The 14,810-nt window shown below is 35.8% G+C and overlaps 2 protein-coding genes across 2 annotated transcripts; both read left to right on the top strand.

Moving 5' to 3' along the window:
- On the top strand, nucleotides 1–4,126 carry LOC145909673 (alpha-(1,6)-fucosyltransferase-like). Its single transcript, XM_082997028.1, has 7 exons — nucleotides 1–86; nucleotides 234–321; nucleotides 826–1,072; nucleotides 1,520–1,703; nucleotides 2,106–2,282; nucleotides 2,936–3,089; nucleotides 3,803–4,126. Exons 1-7 carry the CDS (start codon nucleotides 1–3, stop codon nucleotides 4,124–4,126), a joined length of 1,260 nt encoding a protein of 419 aa, XP_082853154.1.
- A 2,521-nt stretch (nucleotides 4,127–6,647) lies between these two features.
- Nucleotides 6,648–13,631, top strand: LOC145908437 (uncharacterized). The gene is made up of 8 exons (XM_082995717.1): nucleotides 6,648–7,162; nucleotides 7,279–7,371; nucleotides 7,977–8,058; nucleotides 8,309–8,499; nucleotides 8,867–8,927; nucleotides 10,320–10,438; nucleotides 10,701–10,812; nucleotides 12,015–13,631. The coding sequence occupies exons 1-8, from the start codon at nucleotides 6,893–6,895 to the stop codon at nucleotides 12,146–12,148; spliced, it is 1,062 nt and encodes a 353-aa protein (XP_082851843.1). The 5' UTR covers nucleotides 6,648–6,892; the 3' UTR covers nucleotides 12,149–13,631.
- The last annotated feature ends 1,179 nt before the right edge of the window (nucleotides 13,632–14,810 follow it).

Raw genomic sequence — 14,810 nt, 5'->3', positions numbered from 1 at the left:
ATGACTATCTTACGACGAAGGAAATTTGCAATATGCTGTATCAGTGCTGTTGTTGCTGTCCTGGTTCTCGAAAGATTTTATCAAAGGTCAGTTTCATTTAAACACGTTAATTTCGTTCACATGTTAAAAACTGCGTTTACAATGTTATGACTGCATTTGTCCGTTGCGGAACACCCGCTATACCTCATGGAAAAATATTTAATATCAAAAACTAAATTTGCGTTTTTTTTCAGCCTTGATTCCAACACAAGCTTTGGAAAAAGTTTAAGCAAGTTGGCACAACTGAGAGAGATCGTGCAGAAACAAATTCACAAACTCCAGGTAAAGAAACATTATCTTAATACCATGTATACATGGGTCATCATCATTCTTTTGAGTTTTTTGCAATTATTTTTTCGAAAAAAATCATTTTTTCTATCTTTATGATTTTGGGAACAAAGGAACGACGTCGGCACTGACTGCGTGATAGTAGAATTCCTATTTATTGATAAACAGGGAGATACGGGGCTTGGACGTTACTGTATTGGGGCAGCACGAAGCATGTAAATTTTAGAGCCACTAAAATAAACTGTATATTTAACGAAGAAATTCACACGTCGTTGCGTAACAATTGCCACATTCTCTGCGCTTCGATCTTACGTAAAAAAATGTTTTTTTTTACTCTCTCAACAAATTCATTTTAAAATTCTGTAGCGGAGTCTGAAGTTTGCAGATTAAGTGGATTCGAGTTAACGAGGTCTGGTGACTTGCCGGGGATTCGAATCCGTTTCGTGGTTTTATTCTAGTGCGGACATTTCCATCCACAAATATTGTTGATTCTCACAGAACCCAGAAAAGTGTTCTGAAGCCCGTCAGCTTCTGTGTACTCTTGGAGCCGGGGGAGGAAACGCATGCCAACTTCACCACCTCGGGATTTGTTTGTTTCTGGCGATCGGAACGAACCGAACATTGAGGTTTCGTGTGACGACACCAGAGTATTCGAAGGAGCTCCATGACGCCACCTACCTTCCGATTAGCGATTCTTGTCCCGAAATTACCAATGACGAAATTCAATCTTCTCCACACATCGAAGGTGAGTTTGGTTTTTGACCTCACCTGGTTTTGAACCCAGAATATCCAGGCCACAAATCCCCATCAGGTTTTCTTCGACCAATGCTGCCAATCTCCCGTGAGTTTCACAACAATACAGTACTGGATTAGGGGTCGACTGCCCCACCAAGTGACCTGAAACTACATTATTGCGCTCACCAAGAATAAGCGTAAAAACACGCCTGGCATTTCTTAACACGATTGTTACGCCATAGAAAATTACAGAAAAACTTTTGTTCTTGATAACCGTGCTCAGAAATGCCAACTTATATTCATCTTTGAGCCAGATGTCGTCATCTAAAGAGCCACATCTGGCTCGCGAGCCATAGGTTCCCGACATCTGCTCTAGGGTCTCGCTGGATGGCAGACGAATCGTTGGTAACAACAGAAAAATATAGAGGAAAATAAAATCCGCATTGTTTCCGTTCAGGTAATGGAACTCATGAAACCACTCACGAAATAAGGGTGGTCAGACTTGATATCAGGGGTGCTTTTGACCCCTTTACCTCCTACGCTCCCTACACGATGCCGACAGAGTTGAAAAATGTGGTTCAAGAAGTTCATCGATTTCCTCATTACTGGTGGATCGGTCAAGTCCTGTCCTACATCATGAGGTTAAAACCTTAGCTGGTAGAAGAAATTGCGAGATTGAAGAAGTCTATCGACTTCACAAAACCAGTCGTTGGGTAAAAAAATTTCAATTAATTTTTTTCGTATTTAGGCGGCTTTCGGGCGTGGCCTGGTTAAATGGTTAAATATGAAAACTGCTTGTAGGCAGTAATGCAATCCTTCAAATATAGTCCTTATTTCCGTATATTGTTCATAATACCGTAACCTTAAAAGGGATAAAATTTACTCATTCTCCATTTTGTAACATGCACTTGCAGCTGACTATTACTTGTGAAACACTTACAAATATTGCATGTATTTCAACAATACTATAATTTCTGCATATTTTAATATAGGCTGTATTCACTATTTTTTCTTCACTCATACGCTCACGTATTTCATTCCAGTGTTCACGTTCGTAGAGGAGACAAACTTAATGAAGAAGCAAAATCATTTGGTCTGGAACAATATATGGCTCACGTGATCACATGGTTTGATCGCTACAGCGAAATGCACAGCGAAGTGCCAAGGCGCGTGTTTTTGGCCACAGATTCGCCAAAAGTTTTGGAGGAGGCAAAAAGCAAGTCAGTATGAAACTGAAATCCCAGAAAATATTTTTGAATTGATTACTGAGATTGACAAACTATTTTAATTCAAATATTAATTTCTTTTAAATTTTATCACTTTCATTTTAAAGTAAAACTTTTCAAGTGGCGCAATCTTGAGGTTGAAAGCAAAGGCATTGCTTCGTCCATTTGCATTACATTTTACCTCAATAATAATCAAAAATGCAAGTTTAAACTTTCGGTATCTGTAACTTAAATCGCTGCTTGTATAATTACTGCAGTTGATATCAGTCAAAAATCACGTAATCTTGTATTTTGCTACTTTTTGAGACAAATCAATTTAAAAACACCAGACTGTGCTGTTTCAAGTCACGAATTTTGTGACAGCAAATGTTCTACAACTACCCTGTCTAATTTGGTGAAATCAAGGCGTTTAAATATCTGGTTTCCTGAAAGTTTGTGCGCATTTTCGAAAATTCATTCTTGCTCCGTTGCAAGCGGGGATGTGGTTGGATTATGAGTGGATGGTGGGTGAGACGTTTTCCATCACCCAAGCAAGTTACTTGTAACGTCACTTGACCTCTGGCCAATCACCAGGACGAAATTTTAACAAGGATTTGCAAGAAAATACTGCTTTTGGTTGTTAAATTCAACAAATGTTCTTTCTCTAGATATCCGGACTACAAGTTCCTGACTGTGGCAGAACACACTCAAGCCGCAACAGTTAAAGGCAACCGCGTTCGTTATAACGGTTTTCACGGCATTACGATAGACATGAAACTGCTTGCGGATTCAAATCATCTGGTTTGCACGTTTAGCTCAAATGTAAGAGAACGCTTTTACCACTGCCTACACAGATTTATGCTCATTGTCTGGTTCTGGATTGGAGTTATGTAGTTATGACACCTCGCATTTCCCGTTATAATTGATTTGATTTGCAATGAAAGGAACCACGTGGTCACGAACTTTATGTCAATTGTGAAATCATGTTTTGAATCGAAGTTGAAAATATATTGAAAATAATCAACGGCGTAACTTGTTTTGATATTCATCCCTCAAAGTTTGTTGTTCATGATTTGCGCCACTCAAGTCAAGATGTATTTTAAGCCTTTTCTACCCCATACCATGCTAACGGCCAAATAATATGTAACAATGCTCTGTCTTATTTGTGAACTTATTTGTTTTTTTTATATAATGTCACCAAACAAGGCAGCAAATCTTATTCGACAAGATGGAAATATCTTCCATTCAATATCGTAAAGGCGATTTTTCATAAGTTTGGATGTGAAATATAGTAGACCTATGTGAAAGTATCAACATTCAATATTTTCTTTCCGAAATCGACCTTTTTCTAACGCCACATATGTAAAAGAATCTTTCCCTTATAAAACATGAAATAGTTGAATAACAGGCGGAACGTTGGTAAACAATAATCTAGGTTTAATTTTCCAGAAGAACAAATTCTTTGCAAGTAGAAAAAGCACTGCTGATTATGTAAACCTCGCATTGCAATAAAAGTAAAATGATCTGTGTTTTAGGTTGGACGCCTGGTCTACACTCTCAGTATTGCTCAAAGAGACTATGATGACGTCACTGCTAATTCGATGGACGACGGCTACATGTACTATGGCCAACGTCCAAGAAACCAGGAAGTGACGGAAGATCACGATCCACCGTCCGGAAGTGACGACATCGAACTGAGAGTAGGCGATTTACTTTACATCGATCCAACCCGGCGAATTTGCGATGAAAAATGTTTCGGCACCAATTCAAGGACGAGAAAAACCGGGAATTACCCCATGTCGAAAGTGCGGGAGTATGCGATTCCGGTCGAATATTTGGGATTTTCCGGAGTTATTTAACATTTTTAACTGCAAATATTCAAGAATCTATTATTGCAATGTTTGTGACGTCATTAGAAAATCATCAAGTATTGTTGCTGCTTAGGTTATTGCTACGTATGTACAACCAACGCTTTTTGTAGCTGCTTTTTACCTGTTAAGACTTTTCAACACGAATGTCCATTTATATTTTTTACCGGACATGCTTGGTGCTACCATGGGGTCTCCTGGTGGTACACGATATAACATACAGCATATGTTCATGTTTTTTGCACGAAAATGGTTCCAGCAAGCTTAACATACAGCAGAATATATTCGTCACTGTTTTCGAAATGCTCGAACTTCTTGATGCCGAGGTTTGAATTCCAAACGCAAAACCAAAAAGAAGCAAAGATATTTTGCGTCATTTTAAAAATTTGGTTTGAATTATGTTGCGAATGCTAAACTTTGTGTAATATCTACTTAACGGACCGTCATACAATGTAATTTGTCCATGTGTGCGACGTATTATTTTAGTGGGCCTTTTGTGTACTAAGCATGATCTCTGACATTTCAATTTTGACAGCATTGCTTTTGTAAATCAAGCGTTTACATATAGACATACTCTACCTATACTTTCAGCGTTGATTACATATGTTCTAGAAATTAATCAAAAAATATTTTTTTCGTTTTTACCTACATTTCGGATAAAATTGTGACGAAGAATTTTAACATGTTTGTTATTATTCTGAGGAATTATTGTTATTCTAAGTAGAAATTATTATTATAATATTATACTGAGTAGAAATCATCCAGTGGAGCATTGGTTTATACAAACATTACAGAAAACTATGTGAACTGCAGACAGACGGCTACTGTTTTGACCTGTTTGGTCTCATTAATGCAACTTGGTGTGAATATGGACGATCTTGACGGCCAAACGAAAAGGCAAAGAATTCCACGTTGTGATAACTATATACAATCATTGTCAGGTCGAAACAGTGGCCATCTGTATGCAGCTCACATAATTTGTATTGTTAAAAGGAAAATTTAAAAATTGTGAAGGACATTGAGTTCCAATTTAACTGGAGAATTTTTTCGTGTGTGGCATTTATTCAGTGACAATTGCGATGCATTCTGAGCGTTAATGGTAATTTAAAATGTTCTTTAAATGCCAATAAAGGTTATATTCATTGCTTATAAGATTGCCTCAAAATCAAATCACTTTACAAGGAGCGATGTGTGGTCATGTAGTCAAAACGTGTGGCTGAAAAATGACTTCTAGTGTATGTAATATGAGGATTTGAACCACAAAAACGCTAAACACAAGCCAGAAAAAATCGGTTGGACATGTGACCTTGGAACATATTCGTGCAAGCATGGAACGGCGCTACTTCACCACTTTCGTTGTCCAAGCGTGTTTTCAAAACACTCAACTCTTGATCAGGCTATCGAGTTAGGATACATTTGTTGAAGAACCACCACGAACTTAGACGTAGCCGAAGATAAATGTTTGAATGAAATTAAATGAGATATATTAACTGATCGCGGTATTAATGACGTATCCGTGCTCGTGGTAGGCTGGTATTTTTCTAGAAATAACTTTTATTTTGAAGATTAATTGCTCACAGTTTGTGTTGCAAGTAAATGCCACGTTCATCGCCAGTTTTGCAAAAGCAAAAACCAATCATTTAAACAGTCTTAGTATATTTTCCTGCTAAAAGCGAATTTTGTTTTTACCAAAAAGCGAAAAAAAAGTGAGAGATTGTTGCCGTGGCAGCCTTTGTTTTGATGCTATCAATCTTGCCTTTCTTTGTTCTTCAGTTACTGGCAAAGTAATCCGCAACAAGAAAACTGCCAGAAAAAAATATTAGGACAAAAACATAGCGGTAATTTTTAAGCTTCAGTTTTATAATTGCAAGGAACTACTTTTATTTTGAAGTTAAACCAAAGGTATAAGAAATACGATTTTCTTTTGACCTTTTAAAAATTTAGATTTTCTGACGCTTTGGATAAAGTGTTGTTTACAATTTTACCTCAAATCCTGCAAAAAAGTTTCTCTCGAAGTGAAGAAAACGCAAAAAAGGTTTTTTGCTCATTGACTGGTTTCATTGTTGCCCCAACGACCGGGGAACAAACAATGTCCGACTAAATATTTCTTGTCCCCTTTTTCGCGCCCAGTTTCTTGCAAGGGTCGTGACGTAACAATTAACTCGCGCCAGTTGATCGAACACGTGATCACAGGAAACGCATCTCGCGCGAAAACCGAACTCGCTGTTTGGTTGATATCCCGTTGATTTAGTGTTGCTGCATTTATTTGCAGAGGTTACTGCCGAGACGAGTTCGGTGTACTTTTGGAATCCAGAGCAGTGATTTGGTGTGTTTGTTTAAGTTTAATCTCCAGCGCTTAAACTAAGACAGCGACGTTATGTGGTTGGTTATAGCACGCTTTTTTGCAATCCAAGTGTTTTATTGCTGTTTTTAAACGGACTTAAACAGATAATCATTGAATGTAGCATTTTTTCAAGAATTTTTAACAGACGTTTTTTTGCATGTTAGTTTGGGTACCTGTTAGTTTTACTTTGTACAGTAGGAAACTACCACGTTTCTGTGCTGATTCTGCTTGTTTTGTTAAAAACTTACAATAGTTTCAAAGCTTGGTTTACCATATTCAACCTAACAAGTAACAACCAAGTTGTCGATTTGCTGGAGAGATTTAAACAATGAAAAAAACAGCTGAGAGTTGAAGACACCGAAGTTAACCACAAATCCGACAGGTTTTCTAAATCGAAACATTCAACTTGTCAAATGGCGTCGAACAACAACACTATCAACATTTCTGATATGAGCGATTCTGAAGCGTTGCAGCCATGCACAGCCTGTGAGCTTCGCACAAAAAAGTGTAAAACTTACTGCAGCACAACAACAAGAAGTAGAAGCAGCCTGAAAATAACCAAAAAATTGTCATGTGTTTTTGTTGCTGCTTCCATCATTTTCTGTCTGATGGTTGTAGTTTTTGGTGCTTTGATGTATTTCCATCTTTCACAAGAAATATTACAACTTCAGTCGGAGTTTAAGGTCAGTTTTTTTTTCAAGAAGTTTTCATCTTTTGCTTAAAAGCTTCAGTGTTTACTTTTGTAATTTTCTTGGGGGTGCGAAAAAGATGTAATAATTATCTTATGCATTTTTTGTAGGTACTGCAGGAGTCCTGTTTGAGCAAAGAAACTGTCAAATCTTCTTTTTCCAATATTTTAGCACAAAAATATGTTGGAAAACCAACAGAAAAGGTATACAATGTTTTTGTTGCTGCCAGGCATATTGTAACTTAATAATCTGTTCTTCTGGCAAAGATAAAACGTAACTTTATTCACCGACGTTTCGCCTGTTATTCATCAAGGCTTCCTCAAGGTAATGGTTACGTTTTATTTTAGTTACGTTTTATCTTTGCCAGAAGAACAGATTATTAAGTTAGAAAAGGTATATATATGCATAAATAAAGTATTGATGTCACAACAACACAAATAACAGTGTATTGTACTGGATGCAAACAGTTAATTACTCCACAACAGTGTTTATTCTTTGTCATCTCTAAATCATTTTAAAAATATCAAAGTTCAATTCTACATATGTATGTTCATGTTGTATTATTTAAGCTGCACACCTGAATTTATAAACCTTCACACCTGTAAAGCTTGCAGAAAGAAATGCTACTAGAGAAAAAATATGCTAAGTATTAATATGCAACACTATTGTAATTTGCAGTATAACAAGGTGATAAACCCAGTAATTTAAATCACAAGTTTTCTAGATGTACTCATCTTCTTGGTGAATTTAAACAGAATTCATTTATTTTTTTTCCTTTTTTTTTTAAAATGTTTTTTTTGTTTTGAAGGAAATAGAACCTTTTGCTGGAACACCAAGCGTGAACGAAAAATTCACCAGACCACGCAGACATGATGGACATCCTCACGACGGTAACTTTATATAAAACTGCCGTTGAAAAAAATGCTTTGCTTTTTTATTAAACCAGCGACTTAGCCAAAAACTATGTTGTTTTGTGATTGTGTGTGTTTTATTTGCACAACAACTGAATCGTACGTAGCAAGTATGTAAATTTTCTTTACTAAAAAAATCATAGAGTTTTAATAAAATTGATGGAACAACATTCCGTAGAACTTACATTATTATTTTTTTAGATTAAAATTTGTTGATGATTTTTTTTAGGCTTTCATACACATGGCCGAGATGGTAGGGACGGAAGAGATGGTTCACCAGGTGCTAGGGGTCCTCCGGGAGAAACAGGCCCTTCCGGACCACCCGGAATAGGACAGGTTGGCCCCGAGGGTCCGCCTGGACCACCCGGCCCTCAAGGTTTGACAGGTCTACCTGGTGTTGCTGGACCACCAGGGCAAAGTGTAAGTTTGTTTATTTTGGGGGAATTTAGGTTTGTTTAGGTGTTTTTTTTATGACAAAAGAATTTTGAGAAGTAAACATTTTGGGAAAGTAGCTTAATTTTTGATTGAAAATGAAGCAACAATATGTACCATGTGCTTTTTGTGAATGAGCGAAGAATAAAGTAACATTCTACAACGCCTCCCATTGTTCTACAAAATTGGAATGTTTTGTGTCAAAAAACGCTATAACATGTGCTCAGAAGTGTTTAATTTCTTACAACCACTTCCTGCAGCAAAGTATACCTTTCCTGCCTGCCCTAAACTTTTTATGTCATGGCGCTTATGCACGCTGTTCAAATATTTAAACTATTTATATTACCTTTGTCAGGTTTCGATGTCTCTTATTCATTTGCAAGGCGACGGTTCTGCAAATGTTCAGTCAGACACACGTAAGTGAATCCCATTGTTGGATATTTTTCAAAGTGTGGCTTCATTGTCACCGTATGCTAAGGCCAGTGATTCTTAATCATTTTCCATGTCGGTTTCCCTTTGAAATGACCAACAATTTGCAGCACCTCCTATTATAAATGTAGTAAATTTTTATGAATTTAACCCTAAAGATTTTTTCTCCACCTACCTTTGGTTAAGAACCATATGCCAAAAAATTAGCATGAATTTTAAAATATAATCCCCTACATGTATCACATTGCATTTTGTTTTAGTATAAATTGTTGGTAAAGTATTATTTTTTTGTGGTTAGGTGTGGACATTAGTTACTTTGTAGTCAGTATTTAATGATGCTTGCTTGTAAATGTAGAAATGTCAGTGAAAATATGTTGCATGGCATTATTGGAAGAATATTAATAAACAAGATTTTGGAAACTGATCATTAACATTGTACATGTGCTCTGTGAATCACACAGACTGTAATAAAGATCCCAACTAAATGTTTGCTTTTGTGAGCAAAGAAACTAGTTTAAAAACCAAAAACACTGTTAAGATTATAAGATTACAACAGAAAAGTTATTAAAATCAATGTTGAATAAAGCGCTTGTTTCTATCTTGCTTCCAATGATTTTGTCAAAATCAAAATGCATGAAATGTTTCATTTTGAAATTAATTAAGTAATAATATATAGGATGCCCATACTTGCAGCTTAATCATTTGTTTTATTCCTTTCTCAAATCTACTCATAACACATGAACTTTCTCACAAGGATTTAATTAAAAGATGGTTTGACTTTTTAATATTACCTATAATTTGGTGTCATAATGGGGCGATTATTCTCAAATCTCAGTGTAATCCAAACAAAATGACAACAACCACCGGCAAAGTCAATTTAAATCTGTGGTTTGAGTGGCTTTAAATAAACTTTTCCTGGAACAGGGTCTGGTCCATCCTAAGCCAGTCTGTTCGTTTTACACTTTCCAAACTAAATTACCACGAGACCAGTTCTGGTGGAATAAAAGTGTTTCTTTTTTAATTTTACTTTATACTATGTTACCATGTTCACAGGCATTCCAATAAATTTAATATTTGATAATGTTGCCATTATGAATTATGATTAATCATATTATTGCAATGCAATCTGGTCAATGTAGAATTTTTTTGGCTTGTGTTACATATCCAGTCTAGCCTGTGATATTCCATGTTGCAGTTAACCTATAATAATGAGGCAAATTATTGTTTTATCAACACTAGATAATACCCATTTTGCATAAATATTTGTGCAAGTTTGTGATACTGTTTGTTTTTTGCAATAAGTGGTATTTGGAGAGTATACATTTTCACATGGTGGATTGACCTTATCGTTAGTCTTAATGTCCAATTTCTTTCAAAAGGTGGAGTTTTGAATCATTGGAGTCGAACTTCGTGGAGCTCAGTAAATGACTTCAGATATTTCCAACACAATGGAACAGTAAAAGTCCTGAAATCTGGAATATATTACATCTATAGTCAGGTACAGAATTTGGTTCCGTTTTACACAATCTGAAACATTCTTAACATGTGTGAAACTGGGTTTTTTTTTCACTAAAAAATTTCTGTCAAATGACCAAAATGCCAGCAAAAATTTAGGACATTTTAAATTTATTTTAGTCATTTACGATAATATTTTTATTTTGCCGATATAACATTAGACATATGGTTTTTTGTTCAGTTTAATGCGTAAAAGTTTTTTTTATTAAATTGATATCTTTTTGTAATCTTTCAAAATTTTGTAGCTGTTAACGAACCAATCTCCCACGACTTCTTTGAGCCATGAAGTAAAAATTAATCGCAAAACTTTCCTGAAATGCAAAAGAGTGGAGGAAAAGAGTACTTGCTTTACTGCAGGTAATTAACCTTAATCAATAACATCAAATTGGATTCATAGCTTGTGTAACAATTAGGCCAATTTCTGCTAACTTTAAAGCTGGGACATTCTTATGGTAGTTTATTTACTGTTGAAACATTATGCAGTTGCTTCAACGCAATTGATACACGGTAAAAAGTCACATACTTGTTCTTTGCATACATGTAATGTCGAGGTTATTGTTTTCAATTATTCCCGGAGGAAAAGAAAGACTTTCACCCAAACCTTAATAAAACGCTTTATTCTCTAGAGGGTTCAATATGTTTCAATTTACCATCTTTATTCTGAATGTTACAACATTTAGATTTCTGTCAGATTTAGTAATATCATGAATTTATGCGGTTCCACCTTGGCCAACAAACAAACAAAATTTTAGTGGCTGCTTAGTTTAACAATGTTTTGTCTGTGTTGTTTCCCCTTTTGATGGTCTGTATCATAAAATTTGATGTGGTAAGTCAGCTTTTTGGCCACTAAGAGATGAGGAACAGCATGCTGTCCTCAAGTGCCCTGAACGACATTTGACATGAATATTGAAAATCCAAGTGCTCAAATAAAGGGGCCACAAACTTAGGATTGTGCCATTCATACCATACCCTTGCCTTGAAGACTGGAACAGCAGAACAAATATTTGCGTGACGTAAAAATGCGGTTTTGTTTGATTTTGACTCGGTCCCAATTGTTAGGTGTGCTATGCTGGCAGTTGTGCCATAAATCTCTGTTAAGTTCGTTTTGTGCTTCAAAAGCTTTTCTTTGACAGAATATAAGTTACTTTCTTAATTCTGAGATAAAGTGGAATAACATTGTTTCACTTGCTTACAACAAAAATGTTGTGATTTCACTACACTTCTTGTTTTAGCCCATTGTTAAATATTTCCATGACTTAAATATTCCGTTTTAGACTTTGTTATTTACCTGGTGTAAAAACACTAACAAGTATATGTGGATTGGCATTAATTACATGCATTTTCAATATGGTAAAACATAGTGAACATGGCTGCAATCTGCATGTGTTGTTACTTTTTCAATTCGTCAGTTTAAGGTGGATCTACTTTAATTGCTAAGTTAAGCAATGAAGTAAAAAATCTGACCGAAATATTTTACACAACTTTAAAGTTTTGAGAAATTTGTGTCACATTGACCTCCGATTAACTTCGACAAACTTATTTGTACAACTCAATTCCAGGTGTGAGGAAACTTCGAGCTCATGACACAGTGCACATTGTTGCAACTTATCCCGAAACGATTGTCGACATGAGAGAAGATGTTTCATTTTTTGGTCTCGTTCAGTGGAACCAACAAGGCCATGACGAACTATAAAAAGAGTGAGTGTTCTGTAATCGACTGCAACTGCTGCGTGGCTGCACCAAAGTGCTCTGTGGTCAACTCTGTTCTTTGTCTATTTTTTATATAGAGTTTCATAGTTTTTCACTTAGTTTGTCGATTGTTGTATAGGGTAGTGCCAAATGAATCATTACGCAACAAAGTGCCAAATTATTACAAATGATTAAAAATCACCTGAAAATCATCACAGCTGCTTTGAAAATGTTGTAAAATTAGCAAGGGTTACATCTGATGTAACTCTGCAAGCATTACACAGTTTATCTTCCATGTAGCCATGGTGACATGTTTCCATGAAACTGTTGACAACTTAATAATACAACATTTAGAGCAGTAATTTTGTTTGTGATTTTACTAATTTTTAACGACACTTTTTTACAAGTTAAATTTTATGCTGCTTGCGTGATTTTTTAAACCGTTATTGGCTTTTTGTTGATGATGCTTTCCATGATTTACTGCCATGACAACCAATTTCTCGGCTGAAGTGTTTTTATATGGATTCAATCATTTTGCTGTTGATCATGTTATAACTTTTCACTGCCATTATTTACATCACTGCCAAAAGATTTTTCTGGGTTTAATATTTTGAAATTACGTTCACTGCCAGTTGATTAACACTGTTTTATTATTCCCTATATCGGTTTCGTGCAAGTGCAGTTCCCCCATTATCATCTGCAGTCCAAGTTGATTTTGTTCATAAAAAAAAAATAAGACACGTACTTTAAATCATTCAGTATTTTCATTTAGACTTCGCCCTGTATATATTGTGCCACTGTGACATCACAATCACTTTCACGCTGTGTTCTGATAATGCCTGAAATTGGCAGAAATATCATTCCTGCTTTTTGATAACAGCTGCAATAAACAGTACATTTAAATCAAAAACTAATATAAACAATAGGTGAATTAAAACAAGCACACAGTTATGATGCAAATTTTGTATTGTGATATGATATGTTCAAGCAATCAGTTGATTTTGGAAGTTGATTTCTTCAAAATCTTTTCACACAAGATTCTGCTTATTTTTTGTGCACTATTTTGAAATGTTTTGTTTTTTACAACAAAGATTTACCATAAACTCTTGTTCACCCGGTACAAAATATCACAGTGAAGTTTTGGAATTAATTTTGTCTCAATATTATCCATTATCTTGGAGGTACTATTCTCAAAATAAATTCCTGACATCTCAAATGTGGCGTTTACATGTTTCTTGTGCCGCATTCTTCAGCCTTCTTCTTGTGTATGTTTTAAAATGGCGCACACCTCCCGTTGCTAACAAAAAACAAAATGTAATTCTTGCGATTGTAATTGAAATTCTGTCACAGAATAATTCAAATTAGTATCTTGCATCACTGTGATGTCATAGACCGGAGGTGTGTGCCATTTGTTACGTCATAAAGACCCCTTTGTCGCATGTCATAGTTCCTATTGCATTTCAGCGTGTTCCACACTTGTCATCTGCAAGCGGTCTGACTTATTTTTGAATAAATTTCGTTCAAAAATGTTATTTCGTTTAATACCGTGATGTCGTTGAAGTCTCTGCAAATGTTGGGACGAAGTGTTTGTGGTATTTGGACAATGGGCCCATAAAGTTCCAATGTAACGCTAAGTGCGTTAATTTTAATGACTGGTTTATAGCTGAAATGGGTGGACATACCTGTTTAAACAGTAGTTTATCATCTTTGGGTCAACTATTAACCGTCCGAAAATCCTTATACGTCATCATTAGTCCTGTGGGAATTTCCCTATGTAGGTTTGAAAACAAATAAAGCCGTTTTTCTGTTAATGAAATGGCCAGGGGTTGTGTGTTTGGGCTAACATTTCTAAATACAATCATTGCACATCATGAAACATTTATTTGCATTCGAGAGCTTTTACAAAATCCCAAAGTTTTCTTGAAATAATTTTGAGCAAGAAGCAACACCCAAACTGTAATACGGCTTTATTTAATTACATTATTTAACCTGGCATTGTGACGTAAGACATCACCAGCAACGAGGCTTTCAATTTTAAAAGATTTACGAGTAAGCATGCGCCTGTGGGTTTTTGTGACGTTTTAACTTTGGAACAAATAACTACTGTCATCGAAAGGTCACAAATTTTCTTCCACCGTGAACAAATACATCTCCCAAAGGAATTGAAATTATCTCTCTCTCTCTCTGGCACGTGGGACAACCAGTGAAGGCATTCTCATCGACGTAAAAGTTGATATTGGGCTGCGCATTGAATGTAATTAACCAGCAGGCTCCGATAAACCTTTTAATATTACTTATTACATATATGGTAACCGATTCCAGATGCATTTTGCAAAAAGTTTTTTTTTTCAGAAATGCACCATTAATTAAACCTTAATGGACTTTAATTGCCTGTTTGGGCTACACGAATAAATACATGGCGCATCATGATTTCTTTTGAACAGTGTTTTTAGGCGATTTGAAAAATCGCTTTTGCGTCAGTTGCTCCACAGTTTTCAATCATACAACGCGACTTTTTTTGCGCCAGTTGACATTCAAAAGTAACTTTGTAACATGTTGCATTTGCAAATTTAAAAACAACCACCAACCGTCGCACGCTAGTTGTTCGCATGGATAGCGACTATGGTGGTTTGCCCATCGGTGTCATAATTCGTCATATTGTACGC

This window comes from Ascidia mentula, chromosome 7 (assembly GCF_947561715.1).
Source record: "Ascidia mentula chromosome 7, kaAscMent1.1, whole genome shotgun sequence".
NCBI classification, from domain to species: Eukaryota; Metazoa; Chordata; class Ascidiacea; order Phlebobranchia; family Ascidiidae; genus Ascidia; species Ascidia mentula.
The sequence above is the reverse complement of the archived record's forward strand: the minus strand, read 5'-3'. Positions and strand labels throughout refer to the sequence as shown.

Coding starts and splice junctions, on each gene's coding strand:
- LOC145908437 (XM_082995717.1), top strand. CDS start 6,893: ATGGCGTCGAACAACAACACTATCAACATTTCTGATATGAGCGATTCT. Junction 8,059..8,308: donor TGATGGACATCCTCACGACG/GTAACTTTATAT, acceptor GATTTTTTTTAG/GCTTTCATACACATGGCCGA. Junction 8,500..8,866: donor CTGGACCACCAGGGCAAAGT/GTAAGTTTGTTT, acceptor TACCTTTGTCAG/GTTTCGATGTCTCTTATTCA.
- LOC145909673 (XM_082997028.1), top strand. CDS start 1: ATGACTATCTTACGACGAAGGAAATTTGCAATATGCTGTATCAGTGCT. Junction 1,073..1,519: donor ATCTTCTCCACACATCGAAG/GTGAGTTTGGTT, acceptor GTTTCCGTTCAG/GTAATGGAACTCATGAAACC. Junction 2,283..2,935: donor TTGGAGGAGGCAAAAAGCAA/GTCAGTATGAAA, acceptor TTCTTTCTCTAG/ATATCCGGACTACAAGTTCC.